General features: G+C 41.8%; 2 protein-coding genes across 7 annotated transcripts in view; both read right to left on the reverse strand.

The window, feature by feature from the left end:
- The window catches only part of hdac8 (histone deacetylase 8), a gene marked incomplete at its 3' end in the record, with an annotated part of 25,744 nt that extends 16,988 nt beyond the window's left edge, over positions 1-8,756 (reverse strand). Inside the window, exons 1-4 of the mRNA XM_080792319.1 lie at positions 8,553-8,756; positions 7,950-8,002; positions 6,566-6,696; positions 1,065-1,206 (exon numbers count right to left, since the gene is read on the reverse strand). Of these exons, the coding sequence (XP_080648445.1) occupies positions 1,065-1,206; positions 6,566-6,696; positions 7,950-8,002; positions 8,553-8,666 (440 nt within the window). The 5' untranslated portion in view covers positions 8,667-8,756. The remainder of the gene's footprint in view (positions 1-1,064; positions 1,207-6,565; positions 6,697-7,949; positions 8,003-8,552) is intronic.
- phka1a (phosphorylase kinase, alpha 1a (muscle)) overlaps positions 1-12,444 on the reverse strand; it is a 292,774-nt gene that overhangs the window by 241,828 nt on the left and 38,502 nt on the right. For 4 of the 6 annotated variants that reach the window (XM_080792630.1, XM_080792629.1, XM_080792627.1 and 1 more), the window contains 3 exons: positions 12,053-12,106; positions 11,684-11,884; positions 9,499-11,263 (listed from right to left, as the gene is read on the reverse strand). In XM_080792630.1, the coding sequence (XP_080648756.1) occupies positions 11,090-11,263; positions 11,684-11,884; positions 12,053-12,106 (429 nt within the window). In that variant the 3' untranslated portion in view covers positions 9,499-11,089. Of the gene's footprint in view, positions 1-9,498; positions 11,264-11,683; positions 11,885-12,052; positions 12,107-12,444 lie in introns of those variants that run through there. The other 2 variants (XR_013966046.1, XR_013966047.1) reach the window with 1 other exon arrangement.

The raw sequence follows: 12,444 nt of genomic DNA on the forward strand, positions 1-12,444 counted from the left end.
TTCCAATTAATTCACTCTGGGATACCGTAGTAGGCGTTATTTATCCCTCAGGAATGTGTGTGTGTGTGTGTGTGTGTGTGTGTGTGTGTGTGTGTGTGTGTGCGAGCAGTGATGCAAATAGCCTGCATCCTGCATCCTTTTAGACAAAATTGAGAAAGGACGCAATCATGTCACCCTCCGGAGGGTCCTGGGATGCAACGCTGTACTCAGTATACTGTACTCCAACTGTCGTTGAAGTATAGGACTCATAAAATGTCCCCTAGTGGCTGGGGGGACCGGACCCCCATCTTAGAAGACCACGCCCTGGGGTCCCGGGACCCATTACATTGAAAACCTATTTACTGCGTGTGTGTGTGAAATGAAAGTATTCCCCGCCGTCATTACAAGGGGTTCAGATTAGGGCATTAAGCGACAAGTAAATCCACTAGTCGACCTTGTTGGTGCTAGTCGATAAGACATTTTTTTGTAGGCCTCAAGATCAGGTAGATTATAGTTATAGTCACCGATGTACACAGTTTTTAAATGTACACATATTTATTTCCAAAAAATAAAGATCTTTTTTTTTTTTACATAATAGGTAGTTAAAACGACTAGTCGACAAGTAAACTATAGGCAACTAGTCAACTAGTAAAAATGACTAGAAATTAATGCTCTTATAGCTCCGATTGAGATGTATGAACAGACGTACGCATCTGATGATTTTTATACAGTTACGATATCGCCACATTAAAAGGTATATTCAGTGATTTCACTTAATTCAAATATCACTTATTTTTTTGTTTTGTTGTGATAATCCTCTCTACTATAGAGTGCGCTGACCATATAAGGAGTTCCTCCCTGTCCCCAGTTAACCCCTGGGGGTCAAAAAACCTTAGGTTTCGTTTTTGGCTCTCTATCCTGATTGGATGAAAGGCTTAGGTCCCACAGCCAAAAACTAAACCTAAGGTTTTTTGAGTGAAATCACTGAATATACCTTTAACTTTAGGCCGATTTCCGCTTTCGGTTCGTTTTTTTTTGGGGGGTGAAATTGACGGGGTCTTATAAAAATAAATGAAAAGGCTTACTTCTTGGCGTGGTGCCAGCCCCCGGCCCAGTTGATGGCCACCTCGCAGCTCTGCTCCAGCAGACACTGGGCCGCCGTCAGAGTGGCGCCCCCTACCGCCGCGGCGTAGTCGAATATCCCCTCCACCACGGGGCAGTCGTAACCTGAGACAGACAAGACAGACAGACCAGAATCAAATTGTAGCCTACTTTTTTTGTGCCTGGAAAGTCCTTCCGAATTATGCCTTTTTTTTCCTCACTATAATAATGTTTGAAAATTATTATATTCATTTTTGTTTTGAAACTCGTTCATTTTGGAACTTTTGTTATACTCCTCAAATTAGAGTATGTACAAATTGTCTTTTGCTGTAGATTTGTCTTAGTTTTGTTAAAAACCTATATGTTTTTGCCTGGATTTCTTTGCTTTTTTTTTCAATTTATCTGATGAATTTTAGCTTAGTCAAACCAACGTGTTACTACTTTCTATTTTATCTTTGAAACCAAAGTTTTGTTACTTTTTTTTCTCCCAAAAAGGGTAGGCAAAATGAGCCTCGGTTTCAGCCTACACCTCTTCGGTGCCACTTGTGTAAGTGGACTCTAACGTATGTATGTATTTTTCTGCTTTTTCAAATGGACCGAAATAAAACGTACTTACCGTACTTACATGCGGTAAGAGATGGGTCGCACGTATACAATGTGAGACCGGCACATTTTTCGGGAAAAAATGTGCACTCAAGTGCACTCTTTAAAATGTTTTTATTTTGTCTTGAAGGGGCATGTTTTTTCCACGATAACATTAGCCTTTTCATTATGTCTGCCCACGACGATCTCTGTGATTCATACACAGTACGTTTGTTTACCTCGGTCACTGATACTAAAATCTGATATTCAATTTTTTTCTATGAATGTGTGACCTGACACCCATACTGTTACAAAATGGGGAGAAAAAAAAGATTTTGAAAAGAAAGTGCACTCTTGCATTCCTCTCGAATCATGTAACACTGTAAATTGAGGTTGGGTCTATCTATGATGCACTATAATGCACGTATAACACTTCTTATATACAGTATGTTTTATAATAAAGTACTGGTAAGTGCTAGTACTTTTAAGCTTGGCGGAACAGCACTATAACTTATTTTTTAACTCTTATTATTATACAGCATTAGAACTACTAACTTAGTCAGAGTGTCTTTGTTATAGGCTGTTTGTCACGCACATTGATAAACATTTATAACAAGTATTATGAAGCCTTATACGTGCTTGGTAAATGTGATTATAATGCATGTCCCCTCACTTCAAGGGGACTTAACCCATTCTGAACGGGAACCCCTTTTGGTGTTAGCATTATGTCATGCTTTAGCTATTGAAAAATAGCAGATCTACAAGCTCATAGCGCGCCACCGAGTGGCGCGCTACGAGCTTGTAGGTCTGCTATTTTTGAAAAAAACGAAGAACCACTGACATAGAAACATAGGCTTTTTCAGAAAACTGTCAGGATGTGTAGAAGACATTTTTTAGAATCTGATCTCAGGTCAAAATTGGTTAATATGATCCATCTAGCTACTTCTCTACTTGCAGAAAGAGAGAACAACAAGTCAAGCTGGAACAAAAGGATGAGTTATAATTGAGTTATGCTCGACCGAAAATAGCACAGATCACAACACATCGCGGAGCTCTGGCGCGCGACAGCCACTGCACGACGGAGTGGAAGTTCAGCGCTTGGAGGTTGAGTCAGGAAACGAGGAGGAGAGACTGCAAGACAAGACAATATAAGGACACTCACATAGACAGGAAAACAAGGGACAGACAGACAGGCAGAGAGAGAGAGAGAGAGAGAGAGAGAGAGAGAGAGAGAGAGAGAGAGAGAGAGGAGGTGTGGACGACAAGGAAGGATGGGAGGACATACAAGACAAGAGGTGTGGAAAGGAAGAGAGTGAGAGAGAAAGTCCCAAAACAAAGGAAGGATGGCAGAGGGTGGAGCGATGGGGAGAGGGACAGAGAGAGAGAGAGAGAGAGGGGGGGGGGGGGGGGAGTGGGAGGGAGAGGAACAGAGAGAGAGACAGAGAGAGAGAGAGAGAGAGAGAGAGAGAGAGGGGGGGGGGGGGGGAGTGGGAGGGGAGAGGAACAGAGAGAGAGACAGAGAGAGAGAGAGAGAGAGAGACAGAGAGAGAGAGGGGGGGAGGAGAAAGGAACAGAGAGAGAGAGAGAGAGAGAGAGAGAGAGAGAGAGAGAGAGAGGGGGGGGGAGTGGGAGGGAGAGGAACAGAGAGAGAGAGAGAGAGAGAGGGGGGGGGGAGGAGGAGAGGGGAACAGAGAGAGAGAGAGACAGAGAGAGAGAGGGGGGGAGGAGAAAGGAACAGAGAGAGAGAGAGAGAGAGAGAGAGAGAGAGAGAGAGAGGGGGGGGAGTGGGAGGGAGAGGAACAGAGAGAGAGAGAGAGAGAGAGAGAGAGAGAGAGGAGAGAGAGAGAGAGAGAGAGAGAGAGGGGAGAGAGAGAGAGAGACAAAAAGAAAGAGAAACAGAAAGAGAGAGAGAGACAGGAAGAGAAAAGAGAGAGAGAGAGAGAGAGAGAGAGAGAGAGAGAGAGAACTGATGGGAAACATAACATGAACAGACATTACAGATGAGGGGGGGGTGGGGGGGGAGGTTACTGGCAGAACGATGCGTGTCTAAAGTTAGATATACTCTGGACATATAATAATAATATATTAAAGATAGGAAGAGACGCCCCGCCCTCCGGCCCATAACGCCGTCCAATAACAACATTGCGATATATCAGTGGGTCGGGTCGGGTCACGGCGCTGGCTGCTGCTGGGTAAGGTTCTGTGTGTGGAAAGCCTGGGCCGGGCCGGGCCGCGGCAGACAGACAGACAGACAGGAAAGACGGAGCGGAGTGGATCTGTCAGCGAGGCGTTGGGGCCAAACAATAGAGGACACTCTCTCTGACACGCGCCGTCCTTTAAAACCAGAGAGAGACGTGTGGACTCAGGGCGTGGAGAGAGAGAGGACAATGGGACCGACGGGGACGGGTTTTGGGGCAGCGTGTTTTCCTTCCTGGGGAGTTCCTCTCTCTCTCTCTCTCTCTCTCTCTCTCTCTACGTCGTCCGTACATGTGATGTCTGTGATGTCAACAAACGAGACTGAACAGTGTCAGGGTGGAAAGAAAAGAGAGAAGAGTTCGTGACTCTCATGTCTTTAACTCATTTAGACGTGCGTTAAAAACATTCACTTTGACCTTATTGAGGAACTGTATTCTATATGGAAAAACTAACATTCATACTGAGACTACAAGAGGATAAATTCTATAAAAAAAAATGGGAAAAGTGGAATCTCTTCTCTCAGCCTAGTGATATTGCAATAGAATTTCATTGAATGTTTATTGTAATATGAAAAATGCAGCCTTTTTTTTCTTTTACTTTTTGTCCTTTTTCTTTTCTTTTTCTTTCCCGTATTGTCTTGTTAGTTGAGTTTTTGTTTGTGTCTGTTCTTCCTTCAATAAAAATTAAGTGAAAAAAAAAAAAAAAAAACTTTGAAAGGATATATATATATTCAAAGATCCGCGCCACATTTTTACGATTTTTCCAAAAATAGCAGACCTACAAGCTCGTAGCGTGCCACCACAGCTAAATTATAACATAATGTTTAAAAACAGCAAAAGGGGTTCTCGCCCCCAAATGGGTTAATCTCAATATAGGGATACATACAATATATGATATAAAACTATGGGGGTCACACCTTTTGAGGGTTTCCGTGTTTGTGTGAAACACAAACATCGGCTTGTGATTGGCTGATGATGACCCCATATAGCTTGTGACTGGCTTGTGATTGGCTGAGCAAAGTATACATATTATTGGAGATAAAAGTGAGGGCAAGAGAAAAGTGAAGTCGGAAAAGTGAGGACGCAAATTGTGATTGGCCAGAATGAGATGTATACAGTATGGTATGGTGTATGTATGGTGATGAGAGCGCCCCTCACTTCACAGTTCACACAGGCGTGATTTTTCATACTAAGTGTTAACTAACAGTTAAAAGAAAAATCCCACTTGTGTGAAGTGAGGGGTGCCCAGATTTTTGGGGGCATGTTGATGTTCTCATGTACGTGAAAAATGAAACAAAATGTAAATGATGACAAGTCATTAACGGCCCGGTCAATATTGCCAAGACACATGCTCACTCAGACTCATTTGTTCCAAATGTCATAATACTGTTTAAGTTATGTTATGTATATTATTGATCAAAACTGTGGGATGGATACGGTAAATCATAACATTTGTGTCACCGATCTGATCATTTTATCCGGCTGAAACATCCTGTTTTTATGTTATTCAGTGAGAGAATAGCACCTACAGGAGAAGTTTCACCCATCTGTTTCATCGTCAACATGTCAGCACGATTTAGCAACCAGTGTTACAGGGACCTCTGCTGTCCACAATGTGCTACTGCATACTAAAGGGAGCACTCGTCTCTCAAGACAGATATTATGTTGGATCCAACAATGTTCAAAATGGCTCTGCCCAACAGCCTGTACTTCGGAAGCTCTGAAAATGAGCAGAAAATAAAGCAGAAGTGCTGCTTTCTCCCCACTTCTAATCTAATTCACCTGTGCAGTCACGTTACATCTGTAAAATAACCTCTACTGAAGCATAACTAAATATAGCTGCTTTGCCCCGCAAAAAATATGACAGCTTCTAGTTCTCTTTTTTTTTCTCCACAGATTCTCTCTAGGGTTCGAAGATTGCTTGAGAGACTATGGGAATACTAACTGCATCTTTTCTCTATCACAAAATTCCTCTATTTCCCAAATCATCTCTTCCTAGCCTTCGGAGGAAATGTGGAAACGGGCAAACGGCTACTACATCCCACACATCTTGTGGACTCGTGGTATGTGTCTTTTGATTGTGTTCCGGCTTGGATCAATGGAACTAATTGTTTCTATGTATCTGTATCACAAATTACACTCATCAATCACTTATCAATTAATTATCACTCATTCTCCCCAGGTATGGGAATGGCTGCCGTCGCCTATAATATGCCAGTAACCTCGCCTCACCAGGCCTTTCCACCACCTCGGAGGAGGAAAGCCTGGTCTCTGTTTCAAAAGTCCGTATGATGATCCTGTCGGGAGCCGGATGATATATCGTTACGTCATGTTGTAGTATTGTTTTGTAGTCGACAGGCAGGAACAACTTCCTTTTCCCTCTCAATAAAAGCTCTCGTAGCCTGTAGCTTTTATTGAGAGGGGAAAAGGAAGTAGTCGCTGCCTGTTGTTCCTGCATTGTCGACTACAAAACAATACTACAACATGACGTAACGATATCATCCGCTCCCGCCCAGATCATATAAGGTTCAAGGTTCAAGGTTATCTTTATTTGTCTCCCTTGGGAGACATTTGTCTTGGAGACAGAGTCACAGCTGCATACAAATAACAGACATGTTCACATACGAAAAGAAAAAACACCATGAATATACCGAAATGAAATGGTGCCCAGGCTAATATGCCAGGCTAATCAGAGCCTCTCTTCTTACCCAGGCCGTAGTCAGTAGACTGAGGGTCGTCGTTGTCTCCGTCCTGGCTGATCTTATGCAGGTGCTCCAGGTAGGCGTCCGTGTGGAACTGGGCCATCTCCTCGATGGTGGCCGTGCGAGGCTTCACGATACTGACGGGGAGAGAGAGAGAGAGAGAGAGAAGAAGAAGCCATGTTGAAACCTGAAGTGTATAAGGCCGTCCATGATGATGATGATGATGTGCTCGTTGGTTTGAGGAACTATTTAGTGTTTTGGCTCACTTTTGGCTCAAAACCATTACTTTTCAGTGGATAAAACCCACATCTGTGTTCCAATGGAATACATGTATGTACTGTAGCTATTATGTAGTCACAACTTGGCTCTTTTCAATACTTTTCCATTGGTTAAATATTCATTAGGCCCACACAGACAAAACAATGAAAAAATAACAGGACTACAGGCTCACAGCGCGCATTGAGCTTATACTGTAGATGTGGCTATTTCCATTTACCCTAAATGGCTAAATACTAATTGTAATTCAGCCTATCCAAATTATTTCTGTTCAGTGTTCACGCTCCATTTGAAGTTATTTTTTTGTTTTTGTTTTACTGCACAGAGATTAGAGAATAATTTCACGTTGATTAACTCTATACGAATAGCTGTACTCAAATAGTAAATGGTAAACGGTGCATCACTATAGCGCCTTTATCCAAGGCGCTTTACATAGATTGTGTATTACATTCACCCATTCACACACACATTCACACGCCGATGACAGAGGAAACCATGCAAGGCACGAACCTGCACATCGGGAGCAATTATAAATAGTACATAATGTATGTACTCAAATTGTAAAGAATAGTACTATTTGCTGTTTACAGCTGTACTCAAATGATACAGAATAGTACTATTTGCTGTTTACAGCTGTACTCAAATAGATATCTGGTTGGTGACAAAGGGTGACAGCCAGGGCCTTAAGTTTGACATCAAGGCACCTGGACTCTGTCTGGACCATGATGAATTGAACATGGTGGACCCTCTTGTAAACAAGTGTAATGCTTAATTGGGTCGTCCACTCACAGTTAACAGTCTTTGTATTGAGTTTGTGCTTGAAATGTACTGTAATTCTGCAAACTGCTAATACATATTATTTCAATCAATCAACGGCCTGCCAGAGGACCTCAGGTTATAGCTCTGCTCAATCATTTTTAAATCTCTTGAAATTAAAATATGATTGTTTAGATTTCACTCATTCTTGTTCCTATAACGTTTTATTTATATGATTCGTTGTATTTCTTGTATCTGGACAAATACTTTGTAACCCTGACAGGTGCTATATAAAAACGTTATTATTCTTCTTATTATTAGTAGTAGTAGTATTTAAATAACAAATCCTAATACTCACGTCATATGGTCCAGCAGACTGTAGGCTTCTATCAGTGAGTGGACCATGCTGGCCTGAAAAGAATCACAACAGTGCTGGTTAAAGGTAAGTAAGTAAACGAATAATAACAGTAACAATAACAGTGGATACAGATTTTTAGCAGTATTATTACAGGAACAACCAGGAGCATACAGAAATCACAAACCCCACCCGTGGGCCAGTCCTGTAGGACCATATATAGCCCCACTTGTGTATGGTGTTTTCATTTAAAACTAGTTATTTATTAATAGTTGTTAGATGTGCACTTTTGATGACACATTTGGAACTATCCCATTGAGATAGAATGAGCACTTCTGCACTCCATTGTTATAGTGGGAGTCAGTCAATGCTATAGTGTCGCCACTCTCTTACTATTCCACTCGGGTCAATACAGCATGGAATTGTGGACAAAATCGTATTCAACGACAGCTTTGGGTCTGAGAGGCTGAATCTCATCAAATGATGGTCCGTGGCTCAAATACCGAATAAATAATGGGCCTTGATATGAAAAAGGTTGGAAACCACTGGTTTACGTTATTATTATTATCATTTGGTCCCATGTATGCAGCATCTCATTCAACTCACCCTGTTGGGGACTTTACTAAGAGAGTCGCAGGTTTCTATGTAACCTGGACTGTACACGTAGCAAACCTTCCGTTTGACAGGACTGTCATTGTCTCCGTCTCCTTGACAACTCATTGACACTGGTCTGGATAAACAAACGAATAACTCATATAAAAATAGAATATGATAAAAGAAAGGAGCTACAGTTCCTTGTCGTTTTTTCCTTTTCCCTCTTGGTGTTTCACCATCAACAGTCCGCCACGGAACAGGTTTTGCTGATAATTAGGCCCCCACCCTGGTGGAAAATGCTTTCAAATCCAAATGTATACTTAATTGGTGTTATCTTAATTGTTTTATGTGCATACAAATAGCAAATTTAATATTTATGATAGATATATCTTTCTTAGATATTCATAATTAAGCTTGTAATTCCAAGTTGCGAGTTATCGTGTTAACGGTCGGACATTTATAGGCGCGAGGCATTATGGGCCTTGTCGTTCTTTTAAGTTTCCAGGCGACTTTTTAGGCAAAGATCTCGTGCAGTTAAATACAAATGCAATCCCATTTAATCCCCCTCAAATACAATCCGTTTCTTCTTCATTCATCCATTTTTAATAATGGTAAACAACCTTAATTCACCATTTGTAGAAAACAAGAGTGTGCCACCCATGACCACATTAAAATGACAGATAATTTTAGCAGCCTAGGTAAAATTGATGTCTGGGATTATCTCCTGATGGTATCAAATTGTTCTCCCAACCTGAAAAAATTATTTTCTGTTTACTAAAGCGTATAGTGAACAAACACTATAGCAATTGTTACTGTCTCAGACTATAGATATGTAACTTATTTTATCAAAAATATATTACTTACACTTACAGCACCTTTGCTTGTTAAGTAGGGACAAACAATTGAGATATTTGTCATGTAAAACAATGACACACACGGAGTCGACAACACGGTTTACATTTTCTAATGAAAGTTACTTATGCAAGTGGTTTAATTACCCATCGTGAACGTACAAACATATTTTTGCATAAAACAAAAGCAAAATGGACGTTTTATATTATATTCACACACACACACACACACACACACACACACACACAAAAACAGTGATATTGCATTTCAAAGTGCATCAACGTTAAGGCATTCAAGGTGGACATTGTCTCTCGAACAGAATCAAAGAGGTACAGTACTAGGCATACAGTTATATGCATGTAAAAGACTAGCCTCCCACTTTCAGCATAACAGTGATCTTTCTATTGTTTTTGTAACTATTTTAGACATAAGTACAGTCTAGGAGGTACAGTACACAGGGCTACGTAGAAGGTAAACTGTCCTCTAGGACAGTGGTTCCCAACCTTTTCTAGATCAGGCTCACACTTGATTATAACGTTCAATCAAATCGATTTGGATAAACAGCGCAGTATATGTCGCCAACATACTAGCATACTGTGCATGTGATGTAACGTCATATTTATCAGTGTCATAGTGATGACTCGTCTAATGCCATGTTACCATACAAGTCGTAGAGCTTTGACAATGAGTTAGACCATTTTGCGATGCCCTCGCGAGCCATACAGTAGGTATACAGTAGGTTAGTTATCGCTGGACTAGGAGGTAATGTCCGGTAGGACTATAGAAGGTAAACTACTAGCAGTCTGGTACAGCAAACAATAGAATACCCCATGGTAATTAATTAAGGTACAGTGTTTAACTCATTCTGAACGGGAACCCATTTTGGTGTTAGCATCATGTTATGCTTTAGCTATTGAAAAATAGCCACCGAGTGGCGCGCTACGAGCTTGTAGGTCTGCTGTTTTTGAAAAAATCGAAGAACGACTGACATTTTTAGAATCTGATCTCAGGTCAGAATGGGGTTAATCAGACCAGTGTGTGTCCCAGTGGAAACCTCGTATGAATCTGATCTCAGGTCAGAATGGGGTTAATGGTAACCCGTTCATTGAGCGTAACAGCACTACAGTGTCATAGTTCACCTGTCTCCGTCAGTCTGTGATACGGAACGGCTGAGGTTTCTGCCTGAGCTGCAAAGACAAAATTATTGGTCTACATTTTGTACGTTAATGCTCACATCTCTACGTTTAGAGTGAGAGGGACTACAGTAAGACTGCTGTTTTTGAGGGAAGAAACTACGTTCAGTTCACAACCCAAACCCTTTTAGCGTAAAATTATGTGTGATGCAGTTAGGCCAGAAATGTATTAAACAAACAAATAGTATACAGGAAAACATAGGCAACCTTATGCCCGATTCATAACAGCAGACCTAAAAGGTCTGTTATTTATTTCCGGGGTGTGACGCCATTGTGAAACGGTGTCACACCTTGAGTGCACACATACATGTTTTGCCTCCTTCTCTGTGTGTGTGTGTGTGTGTGTGTGTGTGTGTGTGTGTGTGTGTGTACCCATGCATGTGTATGAATTTGCGTCCCTTTGTGGCTGTGCCAGCATGTCCCCATTTCTGTGTCCGTCTTTGTGTGTGTGTGCGTATTTATTTCTGTGCGTTTTTCAGTCCCTCTGTGCGTGTCCGTCTCTTCTCACTGCATTATACATGCGCCGCTAGGCAGGAAGTCCTGGACGTAAACGGCTACGGCCTTGGTGAGGTAGGTCATGCTGCCAAAGCGGCCACTGGGGGCGCTGTCGTACAACAGCCGGCACACTCCCGTGGAAGGGTCCCTCTCCAGAATGTGCTCTTCTGCCCCCAAGTCCACCTGCGGAGGGAGATGGGGGAGAGAGAGAAAGAAGAATTTAAGTATTTTTATCTTCATGTATTGTACATTAGGGCTGATTATAATTAATAACAATTTTCAACTGTAGATTTAGTCGACTAAAGTGTGTTTTGACAGGCCTTGATGTCGTTGTAATGACATATTTTACACTTTGGTTGCATGCTGAAAAAAGCAGATCTACAAGATCAGCATGCAACCCATTATAAAACTGGATCTCTTGTCCACTAGTCCCTTCATTTTAGTCTAGTTTTTATTTGTTGACGAAATTGTCAGTATATTTACTCTTAGTTTTAGTCATCATAGATTCGTTTTTATTTAGTTTTAGTCAGTGAAAAAAAGGTTAGTCGACGAACATTTTTCCGTCTTAGTTTTAGTCGACGAAAACAACAGTGGTTCGGATACCTGATCCTTGTGGAACATGTCGTTGGCGATGTGCACGATCTTCTCCACGTGGATGACGCTGCCGATGCTGGGGATGTCCACGTCGGCCAGCATGGTGAGCACCAGGATGGCCTCCACCAGCAGCTGCCTGTACTCGGGCTGAGGCACGCGGTTCAGCACCGTCTCCACGTGGACCGAGAACTTGATCTCCTCCGGAGTCATCTGGTATGGGTGGTGGAGGGGGGGGGGGGTTGATGACACTGTACGTACTGAATGTTACAGTATGTAACATACAGTTACATACTGGCGGTTCCCAAACTATTTTTTATTTAACCCATTTGAAGAGAATTTAAGTATTTTTGTTCCATCAGTACTTTATGACCTCCTTACCTCTTTAGTGGTCGAAGAGGGAAGGACAAATCCCTCTATGGAAAGTCCGTGACACTATAGGAGACACAATATTATAACGGGGTCAATAAAACGTTTCACATTTAATTGTATGTAATGATAATCACATTTTGCACAGATAAGAGTTCAAATTGTGATCATTGTCTGAACTGGTCTTTAAAACCCATTTAGACCTGGGAACGATTCTACAAAATTAATGTCTTCTAAATCCTGACAGTTGTCAGTGGTTCTCAAACATTTACATGAATTATCTGTATTTGGCCACCGACCCCCATCTGAAAATACGCCCCCCCCCCCCCCCCCCCCCCCCCGAAGCAAAGATTTGAGTTAAAAATGTTTGCTGTGAAAGAATATATATTCAAAGATTTGTGCCA

The sequence above is a fragment of the Protomyctophum bolini genome, assembly GCF_963924005.1.
Source record: "Protomyctophum bolini genome assembly, chromosome: 20".
NCBI lineage: Eukaryota > Metazoa > Chordata > Actinopteri > Myctophiformes > Myctophidae > Protomyctophum > Protomyctophum bolini.